The sequence below is a fragment of the Chelonia mydas genome, chromosome 6 (genome assembly GCF_015237465.2).
Source record: "Chelonia mydas isolate rCheMyd1 chromosome 6, rCheMyd1.pri.v2, whole genome shotgun sequence".
In the NCBI taxonomy this organism is placed as follows: Eukaryota; Metazoa; Chordata; order Testudines; family Cheloniidae; genus Chelonia; species Chelonia mydas.
Window position 1 is genome coordinate 39,393,542 of NC_051246.2, and position 18,757 is coordinate 39,412,298.

The 18,757-nt window shown below is 39.9% G+C and overlaps 1 protein-coding gene across 10 annotated transcripts in view; it reads left to right on the top strand.

The window, feature by feature from the left end:
* The window catches only part of PARVA (parvin alpha), a 98,449-nt gene that overhangs the window by 70,255 nt on the left and 9,437 nt on the right, over nt 1–18,757 (top strand). For 4 of the 10 annotated variants that reach the window (XM_037899833.2, XM_043550239.1, XM_043550240.1 and 1 more), the window contains 5 exons: nt 209–270; nt 1,192–1,260; nt 3,823–3,924; nt 4,784–4,856; nt 11,863–17,868. In XM_037899833.2, coding sequence (XP_037755761.1) covers nt 209–270; nt 1,192–1,260; nt 3,823–3,924; nt 4,784–4,856; nt 11,863–11,939 — 383 coding nt within the window. In that variant the 3' untranslated portion in view covers nt 11,940–17,868. The other 6 variants (XM_037899831.2, XM_043550241.1, XM_037899832.2 and 3 more) reach the window with 4 other exon arrangements.

An 18,757-nucleotide genomic window follows, 5' to 3' on the forward strand; every position in this document is an offset into this window, starting at 1 on the left:
TCTGAAACCTGGCAAAAGACAGTAATAGTTTCTAGCAGATTATAGAAAGAAATGAACAATCAGAATATACAGTAACTGAAGTACAAAAAAGCTACGTTAAAGATTCTGCTGATGCTGCTGTTCTCATCATTCATGCTCTTTAATTAGTGTTTATTATGCAGTTGGATAGCTGTTGCTTGCTATTTTAACAGATTTGACTATTTTTCAGAACGGGATGCATTTGACACTTTATTTGACCATGCTCCGGACAAGCTCAATGTTGTAAAAAAGGTTGGAAAGTGTTTTATTTCTGAAATACAATTAAGTAGCACATTAACATATTTAATATAATAAAACTTAAACTTTACACTGAAAATGAAAGTCATAATCCTGTGATTACAAATTGTGTTATATTTATTGCTTTCATCAACATTAATTTTGCTTCAGAAGATAGAACAGGAGAGATATATAGAAGTCTCTATTGTAAAGTACTTTGTCATGTAACTGTGGGTATGTCTACACTGCAGTTAGAGACCTGCAGCTGGCCAGTGCCAGCTGACTTGAGCTCATGACTAAAAGACTGTTTAATTGTTGTGTAGACATTCGGGTTTGAGCTGCAGCCCGAGCTTTGGGACCCTCCTACCTTGCAGGGTCCTACAGCCTGGGCTCCAGGCCGAGCCCGAATATCTTCACTGCATTTAAACAGCCCCTTACCCTGAGCTGGGTCAGCCATGGGTTTTTAATTGCAGCGTAAATGTACCCTGTATGTAATGTAAAAGAAAACTCAACAGGTCGATCCTTAGCTGGTATAAATTCACATAGCTCCACTAAAGCCAATTGAGAAATGCCAATTTACATCAGCGGATTATCTGCCCCCATGTATTTCAGCTGCTATCAAATTGAAGCCTTGTCTAATAACACAACTCTCTAGACTGCTACAAATCTTTTTTTTTTTTATAGCTTCCTGAAGAAGAATTACATTATAACAATGTATTTTAATTATCTGATCAGTGTTCATGTCAGTTCTGTTCCAATCTCAGAAAACCAATCAATCTAGGAGTAAAATACTTTAAAAATTGCAGGTTTCTGTTTGTAACTTTAAAACATTTAGAAATCAGTTCTAAACACTGCACGTGCAGGTCTAACTTATGGGAAAAGTTGAAACTGCTGCTCTAAAAAGTGTGCCTTGATCAACATGTTCTCATTTTTCAGACCCTCATCACTTTTGTGAACAAGCACCTGAATAAACTGAATTTGGAGGTTACAGAACTGGAAACCCAGGTAAGATTCCATAGCCATGGTTGGTGGGGGAGGACAATTGCACCATACTATACACGTATCATAACATGCTCAAAGGTTTCACGACAGTCTTATTAAGCCATCTTTAAAGAAATGGGCTGTATGAAGTGGGCTGTAGCCCACAAAAGCTTATGCTCTAATAAATTTGTTAGTCTCTAAGGCGCCACAAGTACTCCTGTTCTTTTTGTGGATACAGACTAACACGGCTGTTACTCTGAAACCTTTAAAGAAATGACACGTTTCAGAGTAGCAGCCGTGTTAGTCTGTATTCGCAAAAACAAAAGGAGTACTTGTGGCACCTTAGAGACTAACAAATTTATTTGAGCATAAGCTTTCGTGAGCTACAGCTCACTTCATTGGATGCAATCAGTGGAAAATCCGATGAAGTGAGCTGTAGATCACGAAAGCTTATGGTCAAATAAATTTGTTAGTCTCTAAAGTGCCACAAGACCTCCTTTTCTTTAAAGAAATGGTTATTTCACCCAGAAACCCCTCTGGATTGCTTAATTTTATATAGGTCTTTCATGTGAAGATAAAAACTATACTGCAAAGACAATGAGCTATTCTAGTAGTAACTGAATTTCTGGAGCACATTCCCTCAAAAGATTTATACTTCCTTTACCATTAATATTAATTAATGTTAGCTGTACACTATATAAGGAGGGTCCAGAACAATTTTGGTCATTAGAGACGCCATAGCAGTTTTTGCAGTGAGAATCTTGGCCCAGGTATTCTGATCAAATTCCAGCTTGGGCAATTGCATTCCAGCTATCTTTACTTTACTCAAATGAATAATCTCATAGGACTGCTGTGACACTTCTCACTGGGACTGCTTACACATGTAAAGTTACTGAGTGTATAAGCAGTTGCATCACTGGGTTCTACGCTGCACAGTGTGACATGGTGCTGGCTCCTCCTCCTTGTTTCCAATTGCTAGAATGCATTGAAAGAAGCTAGAAATACATTAAATACTTTCCTAGTGGTTTTTTTTTCTATATAAACAATTGCTGCAGTTGCCACAAGGAAGTTACATGATGAGATTGGAAGGAAGGTGGTCTGCATGATCACCAGTGAGAGGGGAGGTGTCCATAGAGCATTTTTTCCTTTAAGACGTGATCCTTCTTACAAAAAAGTCTCAGAACCCCTCGTATAACTGACTACAAGTCTCTAATAGGTATGGATTTTGCACAGGTAAAATTAAGAACTAGATGGGAGGAGACATATAAAGGCTTTTTTTCAGAAATATGGCTTTGTTTTTAAGTGTGTGTGTTTATTCCATTGTTTTCTTACTGAAGAACCCTCATTAATCAAATGTCCGTAGAGACCCCTAAAAAGTTCATTGAAACTGGATTTCGCTAAGCTGAGAGGTAGATTGTATTTCCAACAGCAGAGAGATGATGAGCAGCTTCAGGGAGACACTGAGCTGCTTCAGATAATCTGGGGAATTGGATAAACAGAATTTGATTAAGTGAGGCTATGTTCTAGCATTGATAGTCATGATATATAGATAAGATTGAGATGGCCATTCTATTCTAAACCTCTCTTCACAGTCATTCATAACTTTCTCTGAAATGTTGCCTTTGGGCAAAAATTTGCTCATGTCTGGTCTCAACCCAGGTTCAGATAAAATCCATTAATCTGCTTTTGTGTTACACAAGTGTGAAAAGAATACATTTCTCTTTTTAAAAATACAGAATTTGTGTCATCTCAAGGAACTCAAAACCATGTTTTTAAAAAGCTTGACATGCTTATTGTTCTTTATGAGGAACGTGATCGTGTTCTGAAATTTTTGAGAAAAATGTTTTAAAATTAGTAACATGTCTGAAAACCATGTGCATAATGTGTGTAGTTATAGTTCATAATGAAATAAGGATGCACCATAGCAGTTAGATGGATGCCGTCTACCTATAATTGTGTACACTGAAAAATAGGTTAATATGGACTTTGCTGAACTCTAGACTTCTGTTTCTTTATTCCCCTCCTCTTTTTCCACTATATTAAGATTTCTTGTGCAATCATTAGATGACATATTCATTTCTACTTTCTTCTGCTCTGGGGCTATGTGCTGTGTCACAAACAGTTCAGAAGAGATGGCTGTGCCTCTGCCACAGGGCCAGCAGAATCTGAATTGAAGGTGTGTTCCATAGATCAGCCGTCCCGAGGCTTCCACACTACAGAAATGGGCTCACAACCCCCTGTTCCTCCAGTGATGAATCCACTTCCCAGTTACCAAATCTACTCAGCCGCCAATGACAAGACGCCCATAACTACAGGTCTCTTCTGGCCACAGCCTCTTTCCAGGGTGCTTATATGCCCACTTGTTTATGTCAGTCTCGGGTCAGTTTATCCATGGAGGCATAACACAGTGTAATACCTGATATAAGCATAAGAAGTCACGTAGATTAAATCTTTTGATGCAATTGAAAACGTTTAGGTTAGTAATGTCGTGAGCTTGCTGTATTAGGCAAAGGGTATCTTGCTTATCAGGCAAAATAATTATCCAGGTTTAGAATATATACTCTGACATATCATGGTCTCTTACAGTTTGCAGACGGTGTATATCTAGTGCTGCTAATGGGTCTCCTGGAGGGTTATTTTGTGCCTCTGCACAGCTTTTTCTTGACTCCTGATAGTTTTGAACAAAAGGTAATTCTGTTGTTGGATTTTATATTTTTATATAAAGAAAAACACTTCCTGTAACACACCGTACAAACCTTTTTATGCAAGACTGATGTACTCTACCTAGGTTAAAAAAAAAGGGAATACAGTGGTCACCATTAAAAATTCAGCATTTGCAAGCATTTATTACGCAGTAGTATTTGAGATACTGTGGTTATTGCCTCATCTGAGTAGAGGAGGAAATTGTGTTAACTGTCTGGTATCTAGGAAATATTAACTGTTTGTTGGCAGCCACTGCAATGCTGCCATTGAGCAATACTCAGTATTACCATTGACTTAAATAAGACGTCTGTGCCTGAGTGCCGGCGGAATCAAATTATGAACAACAAAAACTGAACGTTTGCAAGATTTCACATAGTTTAAAGATATGAAGGCATATTCCCTTCTCTGCACAATATACAATTTTAAGACCAAACACTGCCCTTAGTCTTCACACACAATCTCTATTGACACCCAAGGCAATTCAGCTATATATTTGGGTCGAGGAAAGTACCTGGACTATATAGTGTTCAATTTTTTACTATTTTATTTTTGTTAATTTTTAAGGAATTTACCAAGCTAACTTGTCTCTCAATGGACAGTTGAGCCCAAATCCTATTCTGATCAGGACAATCCCATTTGCAAATATTTGGATTTCTGACCAAAAAATACTTTGAGTAATGATTAGTTCCCTGGTTTCTATGGACCCGATCCTCTGATGTAAGGAGCCTTGACAACTTACACCAGCTGAGGATTTGGCTCTGTAGCCTTAAACGCAGCCTATGCTGACCATGTACACTGGGCAGGAAATAATGTACAATAATGAATGTGTTCATTATATTACCAGGTCATTAATGTGTCCTTTTCATTTGAGCTAATGCAAGATGGAGGGTTGGAAAAACCAAAACCGAGGCCAGAAGGTATCGTACTTTATTTATTATTAATCTTTTTATCAGTTGAAGGATGAAATCCTATCCTGTGCTGGGGTGTTGCAGTAGGGTGGGATGAGAGTACTTAATCCACAAAAGTAGAGAGGCAAGTCCGTCTGTAGTGCTCAGGCAATCTGTGGTTAGGGTATGTGCCTAGCTGTCTTTCAATCAGCAGCAAGAGCTACATGGGGTGCATGCTGGTCCTCAGAGGACCAGCATAGTCATTTCAGCATGTGTTCCTCAGCCCCTCCTTGACAATTTCTGCCCTTGCCAGTAAAAGTGCTTCTGCAAAGGACACAATGGGTGATAATTCTGCTCTGGCCGTGGCAAGACTTACCCATCATGAACACCTGTACTGAACAGATGATGATATTGTAATAAAAAATGATTTGTGAATTGTATTGCCCACACATCTGGATAACCCTACTCCCTCCCATTCCGCCTTTGCCCACTAAACCCTCCAAAATGTGCAACATAATTCACAATGGTTGTGTTTGAAGACTTATTCACTGTGGTAGGAAAAGACAAATATCAAATGTTCATTGAGTTGCCTTTGAACACAGTAGCCAATTGTGAAAATTCAAAATATTTTGCACTTATCTGATCCAATGTTCCCTTGTCTTCATGAGATGACTTTTTATACTGGTGAATTTTCAGACTTGCATCTTATGTATTTCTGCTGCGAAATTTATAGGCAAGAGGTTGAGACTTGGGGGAAAAACTGAGCCCCACTGAAGACTGTGAGAGTTTCCCCATTGATTTTAGTAGAACCAGAATTTCACCCTTGCACTCTCATATGAAAGACATGGGTTTAAGTCTCACTCTCAAGGCTGGATTGAGGCAATCCAGAGCCTGAGGCACCCCATGATAGGATATGGAGTGCCTCTGTGGCACCACTCCTGGAGCCCCGCCTCAGCCCTGGTTCCATCTCCCAGTTTGAGTAGTGGTGGCAGGGACTTCCTCTCCCTTCTCAGAAAAACAGGGACAGCAACTTGGGCCCCTCTTATCCTCTCAGGAGTGGCAGCCCCTTTCTCCCCCCTCCCACCCCCCACTCCTTATATACACACATGCTTCCCTTGGGAGAGCAAGGGTCCCTCAAAAAGGCAGGAATGGCAGCAGGGCCCTGCCCCAGTACTTACACTCAGGCTGTTGGGGTATCTGTTTGCTGGGCTCACTGCACTCTGCTGCCACACATGCAGTCCTTTTCTGGGTGGTGTTGGCTGGACGTTTCCAGCACAGTATGGTGTGGAAGTAACACCCCATAGAAATGAATGGTTCAGTCAGTTCAGACTTTTCACACCTATCATTGCAGGTTGTCTGCAGACGAAGGCTGATATCACTGGATCATCTATGCTGTGGTCACCTTTTCAACTATTTCTTTGCCGTGTTAATAGCTAGAGACTTAGTTCTAGTCTACACTAAAAAGTTAGGTCAACCCAGCTCCATCACTCAGGGGTGTGAAAAATGCACACCCCTGACTACCCTAGTTAAGCCAGTCTAACTCCCACTGTAGACAGTGTTAGGTTTACAGAAGAAATCTTCCATTAACCTTTTAGCTACCATCTCTCAGGGAAGTGGATTGCCTACGCTGATGGTGGAAACCCTCCTGTTGGCATAGGTACTGTCTACCCTGAAGTGCTACACTGGAACAGCTTCAGTTGTGCTGCAGTAGCATTTCAAGTGTAGACAAGCCCTTACTTTAGAAAACAAACAAACAAAAAAGCTGAAATTCTAACATAATCATAGGCCTTAGGAGCTGGGGTTGCAGGCACAGACCTTTAGTGCCTATGCCTTAATCTGGCAATATAGATCCTAGTTTTTCACTTTTTGTGGTGGCTGGGACTATTGTGTGCAGGCCTGCTTTAGCTAAATTGATGGTGACTATATCACAAGGCCTTATGTTTGGGCAATCAAAGTAAGGTGGTGGAAATAGTGAAATCTAGGGTTTCAAGTAAAACAGAGAGTAGCCGTGATCTCCCACTCCTTGTGGAGGTTTAAAATTCTTATGGCATTTTAATTTTTCAGGTATTTATTGCTCTAGGGGACAGCTAATTTTCCAGTATAAATCAAGCCATCGGGACATTTCAGTACATATATGCCATTTCTTGTGCAATTATTGAAATGCTTAATATGAAACTTCCTGCCCAATGTGAATGGAAAAATGCATCTGTTTTATGTGTTGTTGCATTGGGCACAATGCCCGTGCCTAAAATTTCCAGAGAGCAAAAAAGCATTGGAAAAGATCTTACTATAAATGTGTATACTAAATAGTCTTAAAATTCCTACACAGCTTCTATGAAATTTCTGATGAAATAAATACTGCAGAATATGAAAAAACATATGTCAAAAAAAATAGTGAATATGGTAAATAAATTGGCATATCTGCATGGTATTTACTTTTTCAGGGTCAACAATTTATTTTTGTTATTTGCAATATATTATTTGCAATATATACAATGAAAGGGCTTTAAAAGTCCTGCCACCTTAATTTTATCTTTTACAACTACTTTGTATTCAAGAGACATCTACAGATATAATGCTAAATATCATCAGCCAACATTTTCAGACAGAGAAGCCTAAAGTTAGACTCTGAAGTCCATGTTTAGGTGCCTAAGAATGGGATTTTCAAAAGCACCTAAATGATTTAGGAGCACAACTTGCATTGAAGTGAATATGGACTGAAGAGCCTAAATTTAGGTTCCCAGTTTTGGCCATCATTGTTTTCTTTACTAGTCATTATGATTTTCTTTCCAAAATGGCCCCAACTTGCATACAGCAGAAGTGATTCCATAAACTCTGTTCATCAGTCCTTAATGAAAGCCTTGATCTTGCAAGTTCTTGCATGGTGCAAGGCTGTTGGTGCTGGGTTACAGCACAAATTCAGGCAGACGCTTGGTGTCAGTGTAATTTAAAACGGTGAACACAAACACAATTAAATTGTGGTCTCCATAATGCAGCCAGCTTTTCAGGCCATCCAACTCTAATATTTAAGGGGCACACTAGGGCAGAAGATAGACTCCATGGCTGATAGTCCAGATCCTGGGTGGACTTCCATCAGTTCTGCTAGGACTCATAGGAATCTTTGCACTCAGCCTGTGTCCCCTCATCCTTGACTGAGTGAAGAAGAATGTTCAAGCATTGTCGAGTGCAAGCTCCTTCTGGGTGACACTCCATTTTAGAGGCCAGCCGTGGAAATGAGCTTTTATGAGAAGAATCTGATAAAATTATGTTTCTATACAAATGTAATAGGGTTCTATAGAAAATGAATAGAATTCAGTATTATGGAATTGAATAGAAATGATTAATCTTTCTAGAGGATTTTTTTTTAACCATCCTGTACTCCTGGGGGAATTCTGCACCACTGCGCATGTGCAGAATTCATGTCCCCCCCAGTTTTCTTTGCTTTCCCACAAAAAAATTACTTTTTAAAAGGGGAGCAAAGGGAAGCTGCAAGAGCAGTCAAGCACCACTCTCTAGCAGAGCAAGTACATCATTTCACACACCTGGAGCAGCTGGTGGAGAGGCAAATCACCGTGGGGCTAGGGACACTCGAGCCAGTGGCTCGTAACCTGAGCCAGGATCAGCTGCTAGTCCCGGCTGGGCTGGAGGCAGGAGAGGACATGACTTCCTCTTCCCCTGCAAGGAGTGTCTGGGGCTGCAACAGACTCACCCCCAGAAACCTCCACCAGCTGCAGGATGCTCAGGATCCTCCCCTTCTTCCTGCCCCCATTGCTCCTCAACTGTGGTGGGAGGGGTCACTGTACTGGGAGCCGCTCCCCCATCCACCCTATCCCCCATGCATCCAGACCTCCCATACCCAGACACCCCTGCCAAGCCTCACCGTGTACATCCAGAACTCCTCTAGCCCTCCATACCTGAACCCCACCCCACTGAACCTGAACCCCTGCATCTGGAGACCCCCCTGCCTCCAGATCCCCATCACTGCACCCAGACCACCACCCACTGAGCTCCCTCCACTCAAATCCCTACCCTGATGCCCCACCCCCTGCACCACCCTGAGTCCCCCCCATCCAGACACCCAACTAGATGCACCCACACCCCCACCCCAACAAGCCCCACTCCCCCAGCAACCAGACCCCTCTGCTGAGACCCAACCACCTTCACCTGGAAGCCCCTGCAGAGCCCATTGCCCCTGCACCTGGAACCCCTCCACCCCCAATGAGCCTCTGTGCATCCAGATCCCTCCACTGAGCTGCCTGCACCCAGATTGTCCCACACGGAATCCTCTCACCCCACCTCTTGATCCCCCAACACTGAGACTCTCCACACCTGGATCCTGACTGGTTGAGCCTGCCTGCTCCACATCTGGTGTGCCTGATGCAGAAGGGTAGGGCCCCAGGGTGTTTCTGGGGCAGACCAAGGCCTTGTGCTGCATCAGGGTAGGGTGCAGCCTCACCGCTGAGTCCGTGTTCCGGGGGTGGGAGGTCTGCAGGATGATCTCCCACCTTCGTGCAGCCAGCGGCCTGTGCTCCCCACTTCCCTGTTGGAGCCTCTGCATTTATTATTGACAAATAAAACTTGCAGAATTTTAAAATATTGTGCGCAGAATTTTTAAGTTTTTGGCGCAGAATGCTCTCAGGTGTAATCCTGTAGAATTCTATAGAGATGATGAAATTTTCAGATACATTTTATGGGGTGGTTTGAAAATATTTGTGCAAAGTTTTCCATTAAATTCTGTAGGACTCCTCTATAAGGGAATAAAGGGGGGTCATGTGACTCCAAGATTCCCAGCTCCAGGCTTGATGGGGGAACCTCCCCTTTTTAGAGGTAGTAAGGCAGACCATAACTGTAGCAATCTGAGCTGTGTGGAAGAAATGCCCTTCCCTCGATTCCCAGCAGCTTTGGGACTTTTTACGTTTTATAGCCTTGCCTATGAGCTCCTGGAACCTGTCTGTGTCTTCCAAGGGCCACAAAGTGAAGGAGTCTGGGGATTCAGTAATTCCATTAGGTGGCATAGTCCTTCATGAAATGCAGGAGGCTCCATAATTACTCAACTCTGGAAATGAAGCTTTTTTTGTATGGCTTCTGAAGCTGGCTTGCCATGTAGCCATGTCCACAGCCCCCTATAGCTTGCATAGCTCAGAAAACCATGCATGGGTTTGGCTGGAGTGGACCATTAGAGTACAGTAACTCCTCGCTTAACGTTGTAGTTCCTGAAAAATGCGACTTTAAGCAAAACGATGTTAAACTAATCCAATTTCCCCATAAGAATTAATATAAATAGTGGGGGGGGGTTAGGTTCCAGGGAAATTTTTTTCACCAGACAAAAGACTATATTATATATATATACACACACACACAGTATAAGTTTCAAACAAACAATTTAATACTGGTACACAGTGATGATGATTGTGAAGCTTGGTTGAGGTGGTGAAGTCAGGGGGTGCGATATTTCCCAGGGAATGCCTTACTGCTAAATGATGAACTAGCACTCGGCTGAGCCCTCAAGGGTTAACACGTTGTTAATGTAGCCTCACACTCTACAAGGCAGCACGAATGGAGGGAGGTGAGACAGCATGGCAGACAGAGACACACACTGTGTGTGTGAGAGAGAGATGCACATTGCCCCTTTAACTACGCTGACCCCACTCTAAGTACATTGACTTTTTAGGTAGATCAGCAAGTTGAGACAGCAGCTGCTGCCGAGCTCCGTCCTGAGCCCTGTTGTGTTCCCCCCTCCCACCCGCTCTGTGGGGTTGGAGTAAGCGGGGTGTAGGAGCAGCACATGGCAGTGGGGGGAGGGACAGCTGAACTGCCGGCAATTGATAGCCTGCTGGGTGGCTGCCGCACAGGGAACTTAGGGGAACGGGGAGCTGCTGGGGGGCTGCCAGCCCACCCTGGTTCCAAGCCCCCATCAGCTAGCTGCAACAGGCTGCTCTTCCTGCAAGCAGTGGACAAAGCAGGCAGCTGCCAAACGTTAGAAGAGAGCATTTTGCAACTTTAAATAAGCATGTTCCCTAATTGATCAACAACGAAACAACGTTAACCGGGACGACTTTAAGTGAGGAGTTACTGTATAGACGTTTCTCGTGTAATCTTCAGAATCACATAAAAGACAGCAATATAAGTACTAGAATGGCAATATTATTTTGATAATTGCATAATTTGCTAGGACTGCCTGCGTGCTTTGAAGATGACTTGTTTACACAGACCAGAGCAGTGATTCAGGTCATTTAATTTGATATATATTCTGTCACAATAACATTGACTTTCTCAACAACCTCTCTTGGAAACAGAGTGGACATTCATTAGCCCTCTTGTTTCGCAAAGGTGGGGTTTTTTTAAACTTAGATATATATCGTTTGAGGCCCCGATTCAGCCATCTACTTGACCATGTTCCTAACTTTTAAGCACTGGGGACGTGGGATCTTCAGCATCAACTTTCAGAGGCATTTGTACACCGAACTCCCAAGGTGCTTTAGAAAAATCTCACCTTAAGAACATCCAAGTGCTTTAATTTCCTTGCTAAATAGAAACCTAACAGAATACGTTTTATTCAGTATGGACTCAGTCCTGCAGCCCCCCCATATCTGAAGAGTCCCACTGGAGGATCAGACCCTGCGTGTCAAATTAAAAAAAACTGCTTCCAGATTTGTACCTTCAATTTTTCACCCACAATCAAATGTGGGTGCAATTTGGTAGGTACAAATAATCATGGGTGCTAATTTTTTGCATGTAGACATCTGACTAGCTGACACTATTTGCAAATCAGGAAGTTGTGTGTTCTATATTCATCTGCACCTACAATTAATTGTGGCTGCAAAATTGATGGCTGGGTTGATGGCTTGGTCAAAAATTGTCCTTATATTTGTCCAGTTTCCATACCCGTGCTTCCTACGTTTGTGGTTGTGTATTTGGGGAAGAGACGGAGGAGAGTAGAATGTACTTGCATGCAAGAAGGATAGGCATTTTTTCTGGGTGCTTCCTGGATGTCATGAAAAGAGCTGATTTTACCTTTTTTCCCTCCTTTTTCTAGATATTGTAAATTGTGACTTGAAGTCCACACTGAGAGTCCTGTACAATTTGTTTACCAAATACCGGAATGTGGAGTGAGGAATTTATTTGGGACAGATGAACGGCTGTTAACAAAGCAACCCACCACAACAAATAATTATATGCTTCACGGTCATTCCTTTGCATTTGTATTTTTTAAAGGAACTGAATCATTTCTCAGAAGTTTTTTGAACTGATTATTCTTGCTACACTTATTATACCATATGCTTAAAATTAGGGCTAGGTTAAACCGAGTGAAATGATGAAGTAAAAAGTCTGAAGGACGATAACTAGGCACCTTTTGGGGAAATCCATCTCTGATTAATATTTCTCTACTCTGTTTTAAAATATTCAGAACAACAAGCAATAGACTTGATAGCTTTAATTAGACTGGACTTTGGAACAAATTGTAGGAGGTTATCTTCAGTTGTGTATTAAATATTAATTTGAAAAAAAAACCCAGTTATTTTTCTAATCTGAGAGAGGACAATATTTTCTATCCATAATAAGATGGATGCATCAGGGGCTCCTGCTAACTTACTAAATGTGTATGGAAGGATAAGTAGGATGTGATGGTTCACATTGGAGCTAAGAAGAAGAGATCTGTAAAAGGCACTAAATCCGGTTACTTTTTTTGCTGTTGTATAAATCAAGGCTTGAATTTTCTGGGTACTGACTGATACTTACTCCTTCAGACTTGTAATGATGTGATGATCTGATTTAAATGTACATTGTCGATCAATCGGAACAGCACTCTTTAAAGCTTATCTGCTTGATGTTGTGCAATGAAAAGACCTTTACTGCAAAGTACAAAATTCAGTACAGTATCAAAACCTTATAAAAAAGCCTCTTCATAAGTATAGGATCTGTCCTACAAGGACACCCAGGGATAGTAGAAACTGAAGTAAAGAAAGTGTTTTTACTTCAAACGAACAGTTTAGAAAAATATAATTGGTATAAATTATGCAGGATGTTGGAAGGGCACAAGGAATTAATAATTAAAGCCTACATTAAAAAAAAAAGTGGGTTCCCAATTAAAGACCTTAAAGGAGCCTGATTTTCAGAAAGTGGGTGCTCAATACTTACTGAAAATCAGACCTCTTTAGGGTGCTTCAAGTTAGGCACCCAAAAATGGACACACACAAGATCACTATCACTTTTGAAAAATTAGGCCAAAAGCCATGTAGTGTAAAAGTAGTTATTGAGTGTTTGAGCATACACATTTTAATAAAAGTGGTAAAGAATAATCAAGAAAAGTAAAGTTTGTAGTGTGTCATACTGTAATATGTAATATTTGTAAAACTATTAGATGGGATAGCACTTAAATACTGTAGCCTAAATAATACAGGATAAACAACTTTTTTTTTACACTGATGTTTTTTGACTTTATTTTAGAAAGAAATGATATAAATTTAATAGAAAGTAAAATAGTGCCTGTTTTTCTCTATAGTCTGTTTTATACATTGAGCTGCAGGCCTAGTGTGTTGCTACTTTAGATTTATTACATAAAGGGAGGCAGTGTTTATCCCCTTGGTTAGTTCATGATTGAATTGTTTTGTTGTACAATGTACATCACGCAAAAGTATGATTGTTATTTTCCGGAAACAGTCCTCCACCCTTCACATTCTAATGCATTGTTTGGCATTAACTCAGACTTGCTGAGGTTGTTACAATACAATACAAAGAGTCTGTGGAAGTTTTAGATGAACAAGAATTATTTTCAGAGTAGCAGCCATGTTAGTCTGTATTCGCAAAAAGAATAGGAGTACTTGTGGCACCTTAGAAACTAACCAATTTATTTGAGCATCAACTTTCATGAGCTACAGCTCACTTCATCGGATGCATTCAGAATTATTTTGCCACATATGAGCTGTGATGATTTTACATTTTCAGTTGTAAGACACACAGGAGACATGGGGCCTGCTTCTCTCTCGCACCTCTATCAGGCCTCAATTGGATAGGCATAGGTGTCCATGCTAGTAGATCACATTGCATGAGTCTAAATCAGGAACAGTGCCATTGAAACCAGTGGTTACCATGGAGAGTAGTAAATTAATCATTACTTAGAGTTTTAAAATCAAGATTTAGATGTCTTTCTAAGAGAGATGCTCCAACTCAGCCACAAGTTATCGGGCTCAATAGTGTTCAGTTACACAGTTGGAAAGAAAAAAAAAATCTTTTAGGGACGGAGTTACCGGGTAAAATTTTGGCCTGTATTATGCTGCAGGTCAGACTAGATGGCCATAGTGGTCCCTTCTGGCCTCAAACTCTATGAATTACACCAGTGTAAAATTAGTGTAGGTGAAAGGAGAACCATGCCTGTGGTCTCTTGAATCAGTTTATCTGAAGGAATGCAATGCTGGTAAGAATTATTCATAACAGGCTTATGTTACTCATTATCTAAAGCGCGAAATATTTGATTTTGCAGTTTTTGCTTATTTGTTTTTCAGTGCAGTCATTAGTGTTAAATCAAGCAATGATGTTCTTCCATGGATACTAAGTGATAAATAATAAGCTGATATTAACTTTGGTTGAGGTGCTTATTGAGATTCATTACTCTTAGAGGTAAATATTGACTGAGGCAAAGATAACGTCAATATTTAATTCAAGGAACAATAAACCAGGATGTTCACTGAACCAAGTATTCAATATCTGTATTGTTACTTACTTTCTGAATGTCCAGAGACTATCTCGATATCCCTGCATTTTAGTAATGGTTTTCAAATGCATGGCAGCTTTTCCTTTTAAATGGAGTTTCTAAAGGGCTTATGAAGTTAGAGGTTTAGAAAAGAAAAATTATTTTCTTTTTTTTTTAAGTGGCAAATAATTGGACTTTTTGCTCCCAGTCAGAAAGCTCTAATTTGTATATGTTATCTGATTAGTTGATGTCATTCTGGATCTCAGTATTATTGACCTTTTGAGGAGATAAACAATAGGAACTCATCCTGCGGTGGGTTTTTTTGAAAGCCAGTCATGAGCCAGAAGTGTTCTCCTGTACATACCCATAGTTACAGTATGTTTTAATACGTTGCCAGGAAGTTGCGGATTTCCCTCCTTTGGTTATTTGGCATGTGTGTTCTCCATCTATAAGTCTATATGCTAGTAACTGCTAGAATGCCATGGCTCAGTTCTTTAACAACTCTGTAAAAATTTTGTTTTTACAGATTTTATTCAGCTGGAAAAGCATGGCACTCTCACACACATTGAACGTATTATATGAGCAAAGCATATATTTTTAACTTCCTTTGTTTTCAGGAGAGCGCTTTTTTAGCGACAACAGTTGCATAGAAGAAAAATTACAAACAGCAAAACTAGTTGTTTCCTGCATTTGTGCATTCGTCCTAATTCTTATTATGGCTTGCTCTGCTAATGATGTAATTGGCAAATTTTTTGTGTCAGTAAATTCCATCTAAAACAAATCAATGGACAGAATTGTGACATACTTACAGTACAGTAATTGTTGGACACTTGAGACTATAAAATCTCATACTGTTTTTCAAAACAAAATTTAAACTTTTATATGAACATCCATTTTATAGGAAGAATTTTTGTAAACTAAAATCTTGTATAACTATCTGAGAACACAATTATTATAAACGTAGAACAGTATAATAGTTTACACACACACACATATACACACACATATACACACATTACAGGCCAATGGATCACTGCTTATATTTCTGATTATATAGATTTAAATAGCTTATAAAATGAATATGAAATCTAATCTATAGATATCTAATATTTATTGCTTTTAATATAGAAAAAATAGAATACTGTAGTCAGTTTTCTCTTTATCAAGTATTATTTGGCCTGCACCTTCCTTTTGTGAAGCTAATTGGGTCAAATTTTGCTCTCGGTTACAGTGCAGTTACTCTTGATTTACAGCAGTGTAACTGAACTTGAATTTGTCCCATTGGCTTAGAGGTGATTTAAGTTTTAGGTCAATTATGGCTTTATTTATAATTCTTGTAAATGATTAAATATTTCCACATCAATGGTAGCAATTTAAAAGGACAATGTTTTAAGATTACATTGAAATTCAGTGAGCCCAATCTAGCAAAATAGTCTCTGGCTTTCTGTGACATGAAGGCCCACAGGTTTCTAGGACCAAAGAAGGCTGAGAGAATATTGATATGCCATGAGGGATCAGAAAAGAAAGAAAGAAAAATCTTTACCATGGGTGTTAACAAATGCCAAGAGAGCAGAGAGTGCTCTGCTTCCCAATTCTTAATTCATCTGTCTCCCATCACAGCCCTGCAGTGGTGCTGTGTGGGTCTTCCCCATCCCCATAATGACCATTGGGTTGTTTGTAGCAGGGAGCCCTCTGCAATAGGCAGAGTCCTGGTGGATCCTCCCCTCCCCAGTTACTGTTTGTCTGACAATGAGAAAGGGCAAGTGTCTAGGCCAAGTAGTCTCTACTTCTCAGAAGGAGTCCTCCAAAATGGAGTTGTCACCCACTGAGGTTCTAAGATCTTGGGGCGATGGCACCTCCAAATTTTTTTCCATCTGACTGACATTCAGTCACCCAGAGAAGAATGAGCCTGTGAAAGGATGTCAGGGGAATTGCTGAGTGAATTCGCCTGTTCCCAAATATCATATCCATAGGGCTGGGTTGCTGTATATTGCAAATGGGCTGGTGGAGTCATGGACTGTCCAGGAAAAGGGGTGCTCCCAGAATGCCTAATCCTCAGCATTCCTTAGTGGCTAGGTTCTTCTCTCTCAAGAGAGAGCAGCAGCCTGTGCATCTGCATAGCTCAGGAAAGCTCATGGAACTTCTGTGGACCAGCAACTGCTGGATACGGCCCTAACATTCTAAGTAAAATCTACTTATGTTTACTCTTTGGAACAAATTCTCTGCTGGTGTATCTCCACTGAAGTCATTGGAGTTGTACCAGCAGAGCATTGGTCCTTTCTGTTTTACAGCAGGGTCTCAAGATAGGGTTTGGGTATTTGTTATGTTCACATAAGCTGTATTAATTAAGACAAATGATGCTTGATCAGTGTGACTGACCTTTGCATTGTCTATTGATTTTGCTGGGGACATGTTTTTAAATTCATATTTCAGATTCACTTAGCAGATACTACTCCAAGCCACTAATGTTGTGAAACTGAATGGCTTTAAAAAGTGATGGGTTCTATTTCATTAGGCAGAAATATGTATGAATATTAGATATAGTACATATTAGCTTTAGACCTTTTTTATTTGTTTATTTTCGTTATTCCCTTGATCTCCTCTCATGATGTTGTCTTCACTCAAAGCCTCTGAATGTGCTGAACATCCCAGAGTAGAATAGTGCCTTGAATAATACTTGTAGACTTCTCTTCAGCATTACCTAGTGGTCTTTTATCATCTTATCGTGAGAACTATTGTTGCATTTTTCTAAAGTTAATGCAGTCACAGATTAAATGTTTCATACAAAGTGAAAATTAGGTTAGAATAAGATTTTTAAAAAATGTGTTCACATGCAAAATAGTCTATTGTAAGTAGATATTGGAGCCAAAATAATAAATATATCAGAATCACAAATGTTCTACTTTCTAAAGCCCTCTGATCATTTAACATTTGTGAGGGCTAAATTCTTTGAATCTGAGTCTAAATCTGTGCTTGTTTGCCCTGACTCTATTAGCTAAAAACAACTTTGTCATATTCTATCTGTCTGCCATCTAATAGTTTTAATAATTCTATGCTTTCCGGTATTATTAGTCCCATTTCATTGTTTGGTTTTAAAATTCAAGATCGTAATAGTTAAATGTGCAACACGCGCAAAAAAAGTTGCAATTCTTGCTTCATAAAATATATATCTAATTGTATTGATTTATAAAAATTATCCCACATGCCTTCAACTGCAGATTTAATGGCTTTTGTAAACATGTATTTTATGTACTCTGTAAATAAGAGAGACACTACATTACCAATATTTCTTGTGCTTCTTCTGAAAGATCTGTTAAGAAACACAATAAAAATCACACCTGAAAATCAAAATTGCATGTTACTGTCTGTGATAAAGATGATTTATGTAGCAAAAAGTAGCAAGGTTATGTGGTTGTATATTCCTGGAACTCCAAGCCCTCTGCGTGCATTTCCCCCACTCCCAATTATCTCATTGCGGGTGTGCTTGGTGTTTATTATTATTGTCTGTGAAGGTTGGTGACAGCTGAAAATGGGTTGACAAAACAGACATGTAAACATATATGCTTGAGCCTATTAGCAGCAGCGGGTACAGAAAAGGTTGTACCTGACTCAAAATAGTGTAGGCAAAGCACACCCTGCCTGTCCTGGTTATTGTTGGCATATTAGACACTTTCACAGTGAAGTATTATATCATATTTTGTGAAATATTTCAGTTGTGTTATTCAATCATGTGTCAGTAAGGTATGTAACCTATTGCAATTAAACCTTTCCAGTACATAAAGTAACTGGAGTTGGTTAATGAAGTGTTGTTGTAGCTGGATTGGTCCCAGGATATTAGCCAGACAAGGTGGGTGAGGTAATATCTTTTATTGGAACAACTTCTGGTGGTGAGTGAGACAAGCTTTTGAGCTTACACAGAGCTCTTCTTCAGCATTGTTAAGAAATCTTTGGGGACCTAATTTTTGTCATGAAACTTTGTTGTGATACTTATATATACACAGTAGTTTTAATGCAGCATTGCTTATCGCTTGCATGCTGTTATATTAAATTGCTTTCTCAGTAAAGTAGGTCATTTTAATGCTAACACATCTGTACCACAGTCAAGCAATTAAACTGTATCTGAATTGCATGACTTAGAAGTGTTTGTGAAAGGACTGCAGGACTGTGGTTTTAGCCACAAGGGTGAAATACAGAGTGATATTAACAAAATCAGAAATCTGTATCCTCTTTTTCTGAAGTC